This window comes from Macrotis lagotis, chromosome 1 (genome assembly GCF_037893015.1).
Source record: "Macrotis lagotis isolate mMagLag1 chromosome 1, bilby.v1.9.chrom.fasta, whole genome shotgun sequence".
Classification (NCBI taxonomy): Eukaryota; Metazoa; Chordata; class Mammalia; order Peramelemorphia; family Peramelidae; genus Macrotis; species Macrotis lagotis.
In genome coordinates, this window is record NC_133658.1 from 925,661,428 (window position 1) to 925,679,100 (window position 17,673).

The following is a 17,673-nucleotide window of genomic DNA, read 5'->3' on the forward strand; positions in this document are numbered from 1 at the left end:
GTAAACAAATTCCAGCCTTCTAGGAATAGCCCATAGGGCACCTGAATCTCTGGGCGCCACTTGGGTCTGTGGCAGCAGGACGGTTTCCAGACCTCTCAGCTCAGGGATTGCCAAGTACAACTTGGAAAGTCAATAGGAAAACTGCCAGAGTGAGCAAGAAGCCCAGGCCAGTCCAGGCCCCGGGGAAGCCCCATTATCAGGAACTAGAAGCAGGCCTACACAGCCACCCAGCAGCTGCTTCCAGAACACTCAGTCCACAGACAGTAAGGGGGTTTGGGGAGACTATAGGGCTCTCTGTTATTACTGGGCAGGACTCTTGCTTTGCCCACACTCAGATTCAAGTTGCAGTCTGGGGCCCCATACTGCCATAGTGGAGCACAGACCCTTCTCATAGCTCCAATGCAGAGGGGGAGTGCTTGTGGTCATCCACAGACCAGATGACAGGATAGGAGAGCAGTCAGAGCTCTCATAAGACCTTGAAGGAATTAAAAGTCCCTAGAGAGGTATTTCTGCCCCCCAAACCCTCAAAAGCTTGGGAAAATGCATCTTTTACCCTGGAAGCAGAGCCCCAACTTAAAAAAAAGAGTTAAAAATCAGGTCATAGGCCAGGGAAATGAGCAAACAACTATAGAAAAAGAAGCTGACCATAGACAATTTGGTCCCATGAAGGATCAAAACACACAGTCAGAAGATAACAAGATTAAAGCTTCTGCATCCAAAATCTCCAAGAAAGATATAAATTGGTCTTGGGCCATGAAAGAGCTAAAAAAAAAAAAAGATTTTGAAAAACAAGTAAGGGGGCAGCTGGGTGGCACAGTGAATAGAGCACCAACCCTGGAGTCAGGAGTACCTGAGAAAATAACATCTCAAAAATCAGTTTAGGTCAAATCTCAAGAATCGGTTTAGGTCAAAGCAGTCCAAAAGGTCAATGAGGAGAAGAATATCCTAAAATGCAGAACTGACCAGATAGAAAAGGAGATAAAAAAGCTCTCTGAAGAAAATAATTCCTTCAAATGTAGAATGGAGCCAAGGGGAGCTGATGACTTTGTGAGAAATCAAGAAGCAATAAAACAAAACAAAAAGAATGAAAAACCAGAAGAAAAATGTGAAATATCTTATTGGAAAAACAGCTGACCTGGAAAAACAGATCCTGGAGAGATAATTTTAAAATTATTGGGCTTCCTGAAAGTCACACCAGGAAGGGAGGCTAGATTTCATTTTTGAAGATATTCTCTAGGAAAATTGCCCTGATATCCTAGAAGTAGAGGATAAAATAGAAATTGAGGGAATCTACCCATCAACCTCCTGAAAGAGATCCCCCAAATAAAATCTCCCAGAAATATCATAGCCAAATTCCAGAACTCCTAAGTCAAAGAGAAAATATTACAAGTAGCCAGAAAGAAACAATTCAAATATCATGGAGCTGCAGTCAGGATTACATAGGTCTTAGCAGCTTCTACATTAAGGGCTTATAGGACTTGGAATATGATATTCTGGAAGGCAAAAGAGTTTGGAATACAACCAAGAATAAACTACCCAGCAAAAGTGAACATTTCTCTTTCAGGGGAAAAGATGGACATTCAATGAAATAGGGGACTTCCAAACTTTCCTATTGAAACACCAGAAATGAACAGAAAGTTTGATCTTTAAGTACAGAACCTCAGGTGAAGCATACAGAGGGTAGATGGGAAGACCAAATTATGAGGGATTTAATGATGTTGATCTGCTTATATTCCTGCATGGGAAGATGTTACTGATAGCTCATATGAACCTTCTCATTTACTAGAGCAGTTAGAAGGAGTCTATATAGACTTATGATAAAGAATGTAATCCATCCCAGAGACAGAGCTGATGGTGTCTGAACACAGACTAAAGTACACTTTTTTTCCCTCTTACTTTATTTTTCTTGAGGTTTTTCTTTGTGGGGGGGAAGAGGATTATGTTTACTTTTACAATAAGCTTAATGTAGTAATGTAGAAATTAATAATTAAAAAAAAACATTCTTTGATTTGACCCTGGAGGTTACAGAAAGCTACTGGATCTCATTGAACAGATTTGGGTTCTAGGAAAACCATATGGCAGCTGAATGGAAAATGGACAGGAGGAGGAGGATTTGAGGCCAGTAAAAGGTTCTGTAACAGTCTTGGTTAGCCCCAAGATGGCCTGCCTCAGGGGGTGACTGTATGTGTGGAGAGAAAGGGACACATGCGAGAGGTACCGGGAAGGTGGAAATGACAAGGTTGAGCCAGGACTTAGGTGAGAGAGAACATGAGAAGTTAGGGATGTCTTCTAGGGAGCTAAGCCTGGGGGACTGGCCCAGACAGTGACAGACAAGTGAGGAAGAGGGCTGAGTTTGGGGGAACAAAGCCACTGACCCTGTTTTGGACCAGGTGATTCTGATATGCCCATAGGATATCCACTTGAGTTTTCTAAAAGGTAGTTTTCAAGAAGGGAATAGAACCCTGCAAAGACTAGATAACATTGGATCCCAAGGGAGCTGATGAGATTATATGAAGATGGAAAGAGGCCCCAGAACGACCATGGGGGATGCCCATGGGAAATCATTTTCTTGTTACTGTCACCTTGAACCTTGAGCAAAAGAAGGAGGGGGGGAAGATGAGAAAGAAGCCAGAATGGCTCCCAAGCATCTCCCTGGACCCCACTCACTGTACAACCTGAGCTCCATCTCTCCTCTGTTCTGTTTCCTCCTCAATCAAATAAAGGGGACTTGGCAATCTTCAAAAGTCACTAGCCAGAATTCTGCGTTGGTCTACACCATGGTCTACATCCCTGAATAGCCCACCAGGTGGCAGCAACACCCCAGAGAGTTTGATTGTGGAAGGTAGGTGATGGCAGGGGCACCAGGTGCCCATAGTGCACAGCTTGCCCTGCATTCAGGACAGCAGCTTCCTGATTCCAGTCTAGTCTCCAGAACTTGCTAGCTGGGTAACCCTAAGCAAGTCACCTCGCCCTATTTGCCTCAGTTTCCTCATCTGTAAAATGAGCTGGAGAAGGAAATGAACACCTCTCTAGTATCTTTGTCAAGACAACCCTAAATAGGGTCGTGAAGAATCAGACATGACTGGCCAACAAGAAGGAGACTGAAGAGAAGAAGGGGGCAGTAGGCGAGTCAGAAGGAGGAGTCTGGCTGAGTGAAGGGAATGTAGACAGCTGTGTTCACAAGTCCCAAAACAGCAGGATCCTAGAGTTGGAAAGGTCATTAGAATTCACCTAAGTCAACTAAGTATTTTGTCTGAAAAGGATCTGGGGGTTGTAGTAGTCCACAAGCTTGGCATGAGTCAACAATGGGATATAGCAGCCCCCCCTCAAAAAAAAAAAAGATGCAGTTTAGTTTCTAGGAATATGGAGCTGAAAGTTCTGGACTCCACATTCTAGGAAGGCTGTTTTTTTTTTTTAAGGCAATGGGGTTAAGAGTGACTTGCCCAAGATTTCACAGCCAGGAGATCATTAAGTGTCTGAATCTAGATTTGAACTCAGGTCCTCCTGACTCCAGGGCTGGTGCTCTACCCACTGCACCACCTAGCTGCCCCTAGGAAGGCTGATGATAAACACCCAGTGAAGAATGACCAAGATGGTGAAGAACCCCAAGTTCTTGCCAATTAAGGATCCATTGAAGACACTGGGAATATTTAGTCAAAGGTAAGAAATACGATTTTCTAGCAATACTCTTAGAAGCACACCTGGAGGACTAAATTCTTCCTCATTGTCCTCAGAGGTCAGAACAAGGACCACTGGGTGAAAGTTACAGAGAAATATCTAGGCCCTGTTGTCAGGATGGGCTTCCTAATAACTTGAGCTATTAAAATGGGCTGGGCAGGAAGGGATTGGAAAAACCAGGTGTTCTCTCTTCCCGGAGTTTGTCAACTGAGAACAAACATTAATTTTTTGCAAAGCACAAATTTCCCCTTTGAGGCACTAAGAGAAACTCCCAGTGGACCTTGCCTTCAAGGAGTTCATGTCTTCACACAAATTCTGGCTGGCTAGTGGGAGGAGACTTCATAGAGGGAATCCTTGTTCCAGTATGGTAGAGATTACTTCTAGCTGGAAAGTGCTAAAATTTTGTGACACATGCCTTGTCAAGGTCAAGGGAGTAGTGAGCTAAGCCTTGGCACCATTGGCATAGAGATGGGAGAGACTTTGGAGTCCAACCTCTTCCTGTCAGATGAGGAAACTGCCATCATGATGGAGTTAATTGTAGTGTTTAACTTGGGAAATGAAAGGGTTAATTGCGATAGAATAGCACCTAGTTTTGTGTGGAAAGAGGTCCCAGACAGAGAATTACTAACATAAGCATATTTTTGTAAACTGACATATTTTTGTGAACTGACGACAGCAATGACTATCTTCTCAGGGTATATAACCTTGCACCATTATCTCTAAGGCCTCTAGTTTGCCCTCCCTTCCTCTCAGATGTCATCCTTAAAATGCTGAACATGGGAAATTCCCTAGCCTCTGGGGTACCTGGCGAAAGTCCAAAATCTTCAGAAGCAGTTCCTTTTCCCCTCGTGGTCAGTCAACTCCTCTTAAACCCCCTTCTTTCCTTGATTCTGTGAAGCTGGCATAAGCAGGTTCCTGATAACTGAGTTCTCTCACAGTCATCCACAAACCCTAGAACCTTTCTGGGTCCCTTCCCACAACAAACACAAACTCCTAACTTTCATTCCAAGCAACTCACCACAGCTTGTGAAGTTTACAGTTAGGATGCTGCAGTCCTTCACAGAGCAGGTGCACCCCCGTGTCTTCCAAATCATTGAAACTCACATCCAGTTCCTTGAGATGAATGTTGGACTGGAGGGTAGTGGACAAAGCCTCACAGGAGACAAAGGTGAGTCGGCAGATGCCCAACCTGAAAGGCACAGACACTCAGAAAGGCCAGAAGATTATTACTAGCATTAATCCTCTTACTCTATGACTCAAATGTAAAATGTCTTACCTCTCCTGCCATTCCTTCCCTCTTTTTAGGTAGTCTATTATCCTCCCACTCCCTTGTTGTGTTTGCAGTCTCCCTTCCCTTCCTCCTATCTTCCTTCCCTTTCTCTAGTCTCCCTTCCCTTTCTCTTTTCTCCCCTTTCCCCTCTCTTCCTTCCTTTCCTTCCTCCTGTCTCCCTTCCATTTTTCCTATCTCCCTTCTTTTTCTTTTGTCTCCCTTTCCTTCTTCCTATGTTCCTTCTCTTTCTCTTTTCTTCTCCATTCCAGGGGCTTCAATCATCATCCATTTGCCAGACACTTATATCTGTATCTTCACCTGCAAATTCTCCCTTGACCTGGAAAACCTCTATCTCTAATTAACTCCTAGCACCTCCCCAAGGTGTCCCATTAGCCTCTCACACTCAACATGTTCTGAATTGAACTCATCAATTGTTCATTCAAAACTTTTCCCTTTCCTGACTTTTCCCTGTCTCTTTGTTGAGATGTCTTTCCATTTCAAACCTCAAAAGCATCTTGGACTCTTTCCTCTATCTTACTCCTCCCATAAAGTCCAGTGCCTAGGCTGCCAAACCACCCCCTCCAGGATAACAAAGAGAAGATAATATCCCTCTTTAAACAGAAAACATGGGAGAAAAGCTTAATATTAAAACAAAGGAGAAAAAAGAATCTCAAGAAATGGAAATCCATGATTCCTGTAAGGGTGGGGGGAAGAGGGGTTGGAAGCATGTGCTGCAGAAGAGAAAGGAAAAACGGATCACTGTAACCTAAATAGAGGAGACAGATGGATGTGTAATCTAAAATGGAAGCAACTCCTTGTTCTTCAAGGAGCAATTATATGCATCCAATGAGGGTCAATGGAAGAATAAACAGTGGTTGTTGGCACCCCTCTGCAGGTTTGAAGAATAATTTTGTCAACTTGACAACACCAGAAAGGTCAGCTGCCTCTCCTGAAGGGATAGAGGCTGTTACTAGGAGGCAACAATTCTGCAGGAATCATCAAATCTGATGACTCATCTTATTCCATGACCATTGGGTAGGGGTTATGGGGGTTGGGGGGGGGGATTCAACTGTTTATTTTAAATTCTATTTTATTTTCATCTCCTATTTTTCTTCCACCCATCCCGTTCTCTCTTCTTTTGAGAAAGCAAGAAAAATAAGACTCCTTACAAACCATATAGTTGAGAAAAATCAATTCCCACATTGACCATGTCCCCCCAAAAATCGTCTCAAGATTCTGCATCTTGACTCTATTACCTCCTATCACAAGTTGGGTAACATGTTCCCTTGTTAATCCTCTATAGTTGTGGTTGGTCCTTGTATTGATAAGAGATGTAGGAGCTTAACTGTTGATTAAATGATTGATTCTGTTTATTGATTGACAAATTCTACCCACCTACGATAATCCATGTGAATAAAACAGAAAGATCTAAAGCTTCTGAAGTGTGCAGTTTAATGGTATTAAGAGTATAGGTAGTGGGGTGGCTAGGTGGCGGGCGTAGTGGATAAAGCACCAGCCTTGGAGTCAGGAGTACCTGGGTTCAAATCCGGCCTCAGACACTTCATAATTACCTAGCTGTGTGGCCTTGGGCAAGCCACTTAACCCCATTTGCCTTGCCAAAAAAAAAAAAAACCCTAAAAAAAAAAAGACTATAGGTAGTGTTCATCAAACTGTAAGTCCTCCAGAATAGGAATTTCTTTGTTCTTGTCTTTACATTTCCAGAGGTTCTTAATAAAACTTTGCTGATTAAATTAATTGATGAAAAGAGTGCAGGTGGTATCAGTCACCAAGAAGATAAGAGTCCAACCAAGCACCAAGGCTAGATTGGTCTTATCTAAACATCGGATTTCCCTGCAATCTACAGCATAGCACTCAGCAAATAGTCAACTCTAATTAAGTCAAGATAAAAAGCATTTATTAATGCTTTTATTAATTTAGTATCATTTATCATCATTAATTTATTATTAATTTATTAATTAATTTATTAATCCAGACACTGTGCTAAGTTCTGATAATACTAAGAAATGGAAAAAAAGGAAAATTCTTACTCTCAAGAAGCTCCCAGTCTAATGAGAGCAACATATAATCCAAAAAACTCAAGCAAGATCTAGACAACGTAAATAGGAGATAGACATCAGAGGATACTAATATCAAGGAGGAAAGACTTCTTACAGAAGGTAAGATTATCTGAGACTTAATGAAAGCCAGAGGGGCCAGGAGGAAAGAAAGAATGGAGTGGGAGTGTCTTAATGTGAGAAAACACAAGGAAGTCAGTGCCCCTGACTGGCAGAGTATATTAGTAAAGTATACTAGTAAAGAAGGAATGAGGGATATATGATGTAAGAAGACTAGAAATGTATAAGAGGGCCACATTTTGGAGGGATTTTACATATTTGCAATAAGGAGACCCTGAAATTCATTGATTGAGGGGATGCCTGGTCAGACCTGAACTTTAAGAAGATTAACCCGCCAGCTGAGTGGAAAACAGATAGAAGTGAGGTGATACCTAAGGCAGAAAAACCCATCATGGACTACTCTAATAATCCAAGTATGAGGTGATGAAGGTCTGGTGGCAGTATAGGAAAGGAGGGCACATGATAAAAATAGAAATGGCAGGACTTGGCAATGCAAAAAGAAAAATTGGACAATCCCTGTTCTCAAGGAGCTAACTTTTTTTAATTTTAAAAAATTACTTATTTATTCCCAAATTACTTGTAAAAACAAATTTTAACATTCAGGTTTAAATTTTTGAGTTCCAAATTCTTTCCCTCCCTCCCTACCCCTCTCATTGAGAAGGCAAGAAACATTATATAGGTTATATATGTGTAACCGTACAAAGCATACATTCATTTTAGTCGTGTTGTAAAAGAAAACAAAGATCAAAAAAAAGAAAAAAAGTAAAAGAAGGTTTTTTTTTAAATAACATGATTCACATGGTGCTGCTGATACCTAAACCAAAAAGAGCCAAAACAAAGAAAATATAGAACAATTTCCCTAATGAATATTGATACAAATTTTTTTTTTAGTTTTTGCAAGGCAAACAAGGTTAAGTGGCTTGCCCAAGGCCACACAGCTAGATAATTATTAAGTGTCTGAGACCGGATTTGAACCCAGGTACTCCTGACTCCAGGGCCGGTGCTTTATCCTATGCCACCTAGCCACCCAGATACAAAATTTCTAAATAACATATTAGCAAACAGATTATAGCAAGTTATGACTAGCATAATACACTGTGATCAGATAGGATTCTTACCAGATAGGGATGGTTCAATTCTAGAAAAAATTCTGCAAAACGGACTATATCAAGAACACAATTAACTGAAATCATAAGATTATCTCAATAAATGCTGAGAAAGTCTTGGACAAAATACAGCATCCTTTCTCATTAAAAACATTAGAGAGTAAGGAATAAATGGAGATTTCCTTAAAATGATAAGCAGTATCTATCTAAAATCATCAGCAAGCATTATGTATAATGAGGACAAACTAGGAGCAATCCCAATATGATCAGGGGTGAAGTAAAGATGCCCATTATCACCATTACTATTCAATATTATGTTAGAAATGTTAGCTTCAGGAGCAGCTAGGTGGCGCAGTGGATAGAGCACCAGCCCTGGAGTCAGGAGGACCTGACTGCAAATCCTCCCTCAGACACTTAATAATTACCTAGCTGTGTGGCCTTGGGCAAGCCACTTAACCCTTGCAAAAAAAAAAAACCTAAAAAAAAATGAACAAAAGAGAAATGTTAGCTTCAGCAATAAGAGAAGAAAAAGAAATTGAAGGAATTAGAATTAGGAAGGAAGAGACAAAACTCTCACCTTTTGCAGATGACATGATGGTCTACCTAGAGAATACTAAAAAAAAAAATCTAAAAAAAACTACTAGAAACAATTAGCAACTTTAGGAAAGTTGCAGGATATAAAATAAACCCTCATAAAACCTCAGCATTTCTATATATGACTAGCAAGATTCAGCAGCAAGAGCTAGAAAGAGAAATCCCTTTCAAAATAACTTCAGACAATATAAAATACTTGGGAGTCTACCTGCCAAAGAAGTCTCAGAAACTCTATGAAAACAACTACAAAACACTTCTCACACAAATCAAATAGGATTTTAAAAACTGGGCAAATATCAACTGCTCATGGATAGGCTGAGCTAATATAATAAAAATGACAATTCTCTACCCAAATCAAACTACTTATTTAATACCTACCAATCAAAATCCCAAAAAATTACTTTAATGAGCTATAAAAAACTGTAAGTAAATTCATATGGAGAAATAAGTCAATAATTTCCAGGATTTAATGAAAAAAAGCACAAAAGAAAATGGCTGAGCCCTACCAGATCTGAAATTATATTATAAAGCATCAGTCATCAGAACTGTCTGGCATTGGCTAAGAAATAGAGTGGTGGATCAGTGAAATAGACTAGGTGCAAAAGAGCAGGAAACAATTATAGTAATCTGCTGTTTGATAAACCCAAAGAGTCCAGCTGTTGGGATAAGAACTGTCTCTTTGATAAAAACTGCTGGGAAAATTAGTATGGAAGAAACTTAGATTAGACAAACACCTCACATCCTTTACCAAGACAAGATCGAAATGGGTACAGGATTTAGACAAAGAAGACAATATTATAAGCAAACTAGAAGATCAATGAATAGTTTACCTGTCGGATCTATGGAAAGGGAAGTAGTTTATGACCAAGGAAGAGATGGAGAACAACTTTAAAACAAGCTAGATCATTTTGATTACATTAAATTAAAAAGCTTTTACACAGACAAGTCCACTGTAAGAAAGATCAAAAGAAATGTAGTAAATTGGGAAACAATTTTTACAACTAGTATTTTCTGACAAAGTACTCATTTCTAAAATATATAGAGAACTGAGTCAAATTTATAAAAAAAAAGCCATTCCCCAATCGACAAGTGGTTAAAGGATATGCAGAAGCAATTTACAGATGAGGAAATCAACGTGATCCATTGTCATATGAAAAATTACTCTAAATCATTACTTATTAGAGAAATGCAAATTAAAGCTTCTTTGAGGTACCACCTCACACTTCTCAGACTGGCCAAGATGACCAGAAAGGACAATGATCATTGTTGGAAGGGATGTGGGAAATCTGGGACACTAATACATTGTTGGTGGAGCTGTGAACTCATCCAACCTTTCTGGAGAGCTATTTGGAACTACACCCAAAGGGCAATAAAAATGTGCATATCCTTTGATCCAGCAATACCACTACTGGGTATATATCCTGAAGAAATCATGAAAAAGGGTAAAAACATCAATTGTACAAAAATATTCATAGCAGCCTTGTTTGTGCTGGCAAAGAATTGGAAATTGAGTGAATGTTCAGCAGTTGGAGAATGACTGAACAAATTGTGGTATATGTATGTTATGGAACACTATTGTTCTATTAGAAACCAGGAAGGATGGGAATTCAGGGAATCCTGGAAGGATTTACGTGAACTGATGATCAGCAAGATGAACAGAACCAGAAGAATGTTGCACACCCTAACAGCAACATGGGGTTGATAATCAATCTTAATGGACTTGCTCATTCCATCAGTGCAACAATCAGGGACAATTTTAGGGGATCTGTGATAGAGAATACCCTCTGTATCCAAAGAAAGAATTGTGGAGTTCAAACAAAGCTCAAAGATTATTACCTTTCATTTTTTAAAAAAAAGTTATCTTATTATGTAATTTTTCTATTCTCTCAACTCATCCAATTTTGATCAATGTATAGCATGGAAACAATGTAAAGACTATCAGACTGCCTTCTGTGGGGGGTGGCAGGAAGGAAGTGAAATTAGGAAGAAAATTGTAAAATTCAATAAAAAGTTTTTAAAAAAGAAACATTAACTTCAATAAGAAAAGAAAAAGAAATGGAAGGCATTAGAATAGGTACTAAGGAAACAAAATTCTCACTCTTTGCAGATGAGATGATGGCAAAGTTAGAGAACCATGGAAAATCAAATAAAAATTATGTGAAAAAAGTAACATGCATTTAGTAAAGTTTCAGAATATAAAATAAACCCACATAAATTGTCAGCATTTCTATATACTACCAGCAAAGTCCAGCAACAAGTGATAGAAAGAGAAATTCCATTTAAAGTAGCGGTAAACAACATAAAACACTTGGGAATTTACCTCCTGAGACAAACCCAAAAACTATATGAACACAATTACAAAATATTTTTCACACAAATAAAGTCAGATTTTAGCAATTAGAAAAATGTCAATTGCTCATGGTTAGGTCAAGATAATATAATAAAAATTACAATTCTACCTAAATTAAATTACTTATTGAATGCCATATCAATCAAACTACCCAAAATTGAATTTATAGGACTAGATAATATAATAACAAAATTCATCTGGAGGAACAAAAGGTCAAGAATATCAAGGGAATTCATGGGAAAAAAATGCAAAGGCCTAGCTATACCAGATCTAAAACTATATTATAAAACAACTGTCCTCAAAACTATCTGGTAATGGCTAAGAAACAGTGAAATGCATCAGTGGAATAGAGTAACTACAAAAGAAACAGTAATAAAAACAATTGCTCCCATTTGCGTTCAGATTTCATCAGTTCTTTCTCTGGGGACAGATAGCATTTTTCATCATAAATCCTTCAGAGTTGTGTTGGATCATTGTATAGCCATAGCTAAGTCATTTACCATTGATCATCATAAAATCTTTCTGCTGCTGTGTACAATGTTCTCCTGGTTTTATTCATTGCACTTTGCTTCAATTCATGCAAGTCTCCAAGTTTTTTTTTTCCCCGAAGGCATCTAGTTCATCATTTCTTTTAGCACGATAGTATCCTGTCAGAATCATATTCCACAACTTGTTCAGCGATTATGGTCATCCCCTCAATTTCTAATTTTTTGCCACCAGAAAAGAGCTGCTATTTTTAAATCTATAGGTCATTTCCCTTTTTAAAATCTCTTTTGGGATACATATCTAGTAGTGGTATTGAGGGGTCAAGGGTTATGAATGGTTCTGGGAGACAAACATGGAAGTTTATGGTTGCAAGTCAGATGGAAAAGTTCCTTGGTCTTTAGGATGCAGCAGCAAGGCAGATGGCAATGAGTCTTGTTTTAGGTCATTTTCCCTGATATAAATAGTATCCAGTTCTGGCATCGAGCCACCTGAAAGTGCCAAGGACTATGGTGGCAAGAATTTTCTTTTTTGATTCTTTAGTAGCTGTGGCTACAATGCCCAAAAGAGCAGTCACAGAGGCTTTCACAATGAAAGCTTCTAGGAACGGTGTCTGAAGGCATTGATTGGGCTGCTAACATGGCTATTCTCAAGGCTCTTGGTTTCACTGGGCATCAGCATGGTTATTCCCAAGACTCTTAGTTTGGGCAGCACCCATCAGGATCTGATGGTGGTCAAGGTGGCAGTGGTGACCTGACTTACCTGACACATGCTGCTTCCTATCTTTCTCAAACGGTGCCACACTGCTTCAGCAAAACTGGCTTTCCTATCCCATGTGTAGCATTTGGTATATTCTTTGCAGGACTCTGTTTTTCAGATGTAGGCTTGGCTGGAAACATGTCCTATGGTCCAGGGGAACTCTGCCACTCTCAAAATTCCTGTATCTATCTGCCTATTGGTGGTAGTTCTTCTCCTCTGGGCTTCCTTCAAAGTATCAGCAAAAATCTTTCTTTCTAAGCAAAGGATTTCTCAGGTCCTTCAAACTATAAGAGTCTTCCCTCTGAGAGGTTCTTCCCTCCATACAAGATAGAGTGTTGCTCTTTAATAACTCATCCCATTACCTCAAGGTCACTGGATGTGCCAATATCCTGAAGGGGAGTTTCACATTTGTGGAGGTCCTGGCATAACTGACAGGGACCTCCTTTTAGCTCCTGGCCCTATCCTGAAGTGGGGGTCAGCAACTGTTACTAGTGATGATGAGGGTGTGTCCCTTCTTATGCTGGGAAAGATAATGAGTTGAGCATTAGACATGCTGACTTTAAGATGTCTATAGAACATCCAGTCTGAAATATCTATTAGCTGGGGCGGCTAGGTGGCACAGTGGATAAAGCACTGGCCTTGGAGTCAGGAGTACCTGGGTTCAAATCCGGTCTCAGACACTTAATAATTACCTAGCTGTGTGGCCTTGGGCACATTTGCCTTGCAAAAAAAAAACCCTAAAAAAAATATCTATTAGTTAGATATGTGAAAATGGAGGGAGGTAGGGAGAGAGGTTTAGGGCTGGAACAAAAGGTCTCTCTAAATCATCATCATAATGATAATAATTGAATCCATAGGAGCTGATGAGATAACTTGTTGAAATAATGTAGAAGAGAGAAATGCCCAGGGCAGAACTTTAAGAGTCAACACAAGGGGCAGCTAGGTGGCACAGTGAATAGAGCACCGGCCCTGGAGTCAGGAGTCCCTAAGTTCAAATCCAGCCTCAGACACTTAATAACGACCTAGCTGTGTGACCTTGGGCAAGCCACTTAACCCCACTGCCTTGAAAAATCTTAAAAAAAAAAAAAGAGTCAACCCAAGGTTAGCAGGGATGACCTCAGTGAAGGTCCAGCAAAGGAGACAAAGATCAGTCAGAGACCTATGAGGAGGAGAACTAGGGAAAAGCGACGTCACTAGAACCGGTAGAGAACAGAGTATCAGGGAGAGGAGGATGATCCAATGTGTCAAAGGCTGCGGACAGGTCAAGAAGAATGAAGACTGAGAAAAGGCCATTGGATTTGGCAACAAGGGGATGACTGGTCACTTTAGAAAGAGAAGTTTCCATTGAAGGATAAGCTCAGAAGCCAGGCTTTAAGAAGAGAGATAAGAAGGAAGTAGAGATGCTTATGGTAAATGGCCTTTTCAAGGAAGTTAGACAGGGGGAAAAAAAGGAGGAGAGAAATGAGAAAATAATTGGTGAAGATGAAAGGATTGAGTGAAGTGTTTTTGAGTTTGGGGGAGATGTAGGCATGTTTGTAGGCAATAGAGAAATAGGTAGAGATTGAAGGTGAGTGGAGGAGAGAGGGTGTGGTCTTTGCTGAATAACAAGAACCATCCACTCAGCACATTTAAAAAGGACAGATGACTTTTGATCTTCCTTTCTCCTTCTTCACGAGTGACTTGAAGCTCCAAGGACTCCTTGGACATTCTTTGGAAAGGGTGGGGAGAATTTTTCCTTCAAATCCCTCCATCACCAGAGCTACAATGGTGACTGCCCATAAATAGCATCAAGCAACTGTGCTGATCACCTAACTGAGCCTGGTTGCTTCTCCTGCTTAGAATTTCTTTGTTATCTGGACACCGATAACTGAACTGGAATCCTGAGACAAATGTTCCAAGGCTTGACAGAAATTTCATGAGATTCAAAACTCCTGAATCTGAGGGCTTATTTCCCAGTAAGAGATGATTCCTATAACTATTCCAGTTATTCTTAGGGGAGAAGATGACAACAGACATAGCAGAATGAGCCATGCCTTGGAAGCTCAAGAGATGTGGCCCTTGAGTAAGTTGCTCAAACATTGCAGAGCTGAAGTGAAGATAATACATGATCTATCTCTGTTTATTACTTCTCAAATGTGGGGGGGGAATTTGCCTCAGTAGAGCAAAATATAGCTTTAGCGGCTTCCCTCCAAAAGATATCTTAAGATTAGTCAATAAATCACCATTTTTTCAGGCCAAGATTCCTTGAAAGATTCAACAGCAGAGATAAATGTTCAATAAGCACCTAATCATTAATAGTAATTCACCACTAAAACAGAGATGAAAGCATACCAAAGGTGTTGTTCACCTGAGGGGCACAAATGGAAAAAAGATTCCATGTGAATGGGAAGTCCTCCAGATGCTCTTGTCTTTGGCTGACATTGAGCCAACTGCACCAAGTTCCAGAACACTCCACACACTCCAGATGAGAATTACAATTACTCAGAAAGTTCCACCTCTCTAGTCAAGCACATGGAAAAAGCCAAGCAAAGGTGAGATGTCCATTTTTCAGATCACAGGGTGGGTCTAACAGATGCTAACTCTTGAACATGCTCTCCTAATGTCCTGTGAGCTGGACCCAACACTTATAAAAAGGGGTTCATGAGATCCTAGACTTAGAACTCAAAGGGACCCTGAGAGCTACCCCATTCCACTACGTCATTTTACAGAGGAGAGTAAGGCATAGAGAGCTCAAGTAACTATGAAGAAAGAGACAGAGGCCAAGATCAAGCCAACATCCTTAGACACCAAATCCTGTACTATTCCTATCATATCAAGCTGCTTCCTTTGGCCTGGGAGAAATCTTACATGACCTTCAATATCCCCAAACTCCCTGAAACAAAAACCTATCTTATGAACATTCCTGTTTTTCTGTGAATGATATAGAATAGCCCAGGCTCTGAGGAATCAAAATTGACCACACAGTAATAAAGAGACATATGGTGTATATAACTAGGTTTTGGCATGTTACCCTATATAAACCCCAAAGCAGATCATAGCTGTGGATATCAGACTCTTCATGACCCAATAGAACAGAGGGGCATTGAACTTGGATTTTTGAGTTTAAAGACTGGTTCTAATGCCCATGTCTCCATATGGTAGCAAACACTCCAGTGATGAGAGGGTTGGTCCCTTTCTACTCTGAGAGTCTGCTACAAAATGGCCAAGGAGACTTCTCCAGAATGAAAGCCAGCAGGTACTTACCGAAGTGTCTGCAGCTGGCTCTTGGAATGGTTGAGTCCCTCACAGAGGGACTTCACCCCCAGGTCTCCCAGGTCATTTAAACTGAGGTCCAGTTCAGTCAGGTTCTGGTTGGTACTGAGGATGGAGGACAGATTCTGACAGGCGGAAGGTGTCAGGTGGCAGATCTTTAACCTAGAGGAAATCCCTTAAGATTTGGCCACCAGGCTTCATGTTTGGTCGTTCTCTTCTTTCTCCACCATTCTGTGGTGGTTCCATTCATTCCCACACTCACCTATGCAGATGAGTTCATCTTCACATCTCCAGCCCCCAAATCTCTAATTGTGTACAGTACATCCCTACCTGAATGGGCCACCAGCACCCAAATGCAACACTCTTCCCACTTACCTTCTCACCCTCTGTCCGTTTATCCTCCAGATGTTGAGAACTTGCTATCCATCCTTCTTGGACCTAACCCTCTTAGTATTGGAACTCTCACCAACAAGATAGAACCCTGAGTCTGTGGTCATGTCACCTACAGGTCTCTCCTTCCTCCTCTCCCTTCTTTACTTCCTCCCAGAATCATCTACTCATGTCCTTCCTCTGGACACAATCTTCACTAACATCTAATTTTCTTTTCAGTAATTTTATTTTGCTTGACTTTCAAGGTTCTCCCTGAGTGGATACTCCTTACATTTATTTTTGTTCCTTCTCTACAGCTTACATTTCATTTGCCTTATATTATCCTGAAACACTGCCCCTCACTTTCTGCTGCCTCCAAGTTGCTCTCCTGTTGTCTTTGTCCCCCAGCCCTTTGCAACAGTCAGATTTGGAGGGTTCTTATCATCTATTTAGCTCTGGAAAGAATTTTGGAAATTATCTATTCTAGACTTTTTATTTTACAGATAAGGACCAGACATCCAGAGTCCCACAGGTATGAACTGCAAGTCAGACTTTGTATTCTGATTGGAATCCAGGGCCACTTCTTCCCCTCCAAGTCCTTTCCCATCTGCAAAATAAGCAAACTCAATGACTCCTAAAATGACTGGGAGCCTAGAACCCATGAACAAATCAGGAAAATGGAAACAGCAGAAAAGCCTTCTTGGAGGAAGGCACCTGAGCAGAGCAAATCTGGAAAGTATGGGATGAGGAAGCAGAGGCATTTATGCAATTGTCAAAGGGATGAAAATTGGCCTTGGGCTTAGAGGATCTGGTCCAAATCCCAGCTCTTCCAATTAGTAATTTGGCTTGGTTATTTCCCATCTGTAGGGTCAGAAGGCTTCTAAGGTCCCTGCCAACTCTCAGACCATAGTCTGTGACCATATGGCAGACCTGGAACATTGGCTGGGATGTGGAGTTTATGAAGGGAAGGAGTTAAAAACAGAAGCTGGAAAGATAGGGGATCAAATATAGAGGTGCCTCAGTAGCAAGAGGAGAAGCTTCCATTTTATCCCAGATACAGTAGGGAGCTAATGAAGGTTTTAGAATAGGGGCATAATGAAGCACCCCTGTGCCTTAGGAAAGTTATTTTAGTAGCAGGGTAAAGGCTGGGTTGGAGAGGGACAGGTTGGAGAGGGAGTGAGAGACCAAAGAGGATATTACACTAGATAAGAATATAGTATAAAACAAAGACAACATTCTATAGTTCTAGAATATAAGCACAACAGTTTATATACTACTCCCCTCTGTCAAGGGAAACACGTGTTTATGTAGGTAGATAGAAAATAAGCCTAATTTGGGGGAAAGGCACCCACATCTAGCAAAGTGTTTGCAGAAAGAAAATCACATTTGAACTGAATCTATGAGAACATTTGGGTCTAAGAGGTAGAAGCCAGGAGGGAATACATTCTAGGAGAAAACATGGAGATGGGAGCTGGAAAGATCAGTTTGAAGAACAGGAAGGTGGTCAGTTTACTTGGACCATCAAGGTTTTGAATGGGAGTAATGGAGGCAAGGTAGGAGGAACCAGGCTGGAATTGGCAAACAGAGGCTGTGAAATTTATCCCAAGGATAATAGGGAGCCAGTGGAGTTGGTGAAGAGTGACATTGCCTGAAGGAAAACTTGCTTTGACAACTCGT

The 17,673-nt window shown here is 40.6% G+C and overlaps 1 protein-coding gene across 1 annotated transcript in view; it reads right to left on the reverse strand.

Annotated features, from left to right (window-relative positions):
* LOC141510068 (NACHT, LRR and PYD domains-containing protein 12-like) overlaps window positions 1-17,673 on the reverse strand; it is a 37,817-nt gene that overhangs the window by 4,498 nt on the left and 15,646 nt on the right. Inside the window, exons 7-8 of the mRNA XM_074220059.1 lie at window positions 15,619-15,789; window positions 4,697-4,867 (exon numbers count right to left, since the gene is read on the reverse strand). Of these exons, the coding sequence (XP_074076160.1) occupies window positions 4,697-4,867; window positions 15,619-15,789 (342 nt within the window). The remainder of the gene's footprint in view (window positions 1-4,696; window positions 4,868-15,618; window positions 15,790-17,673) is intronic.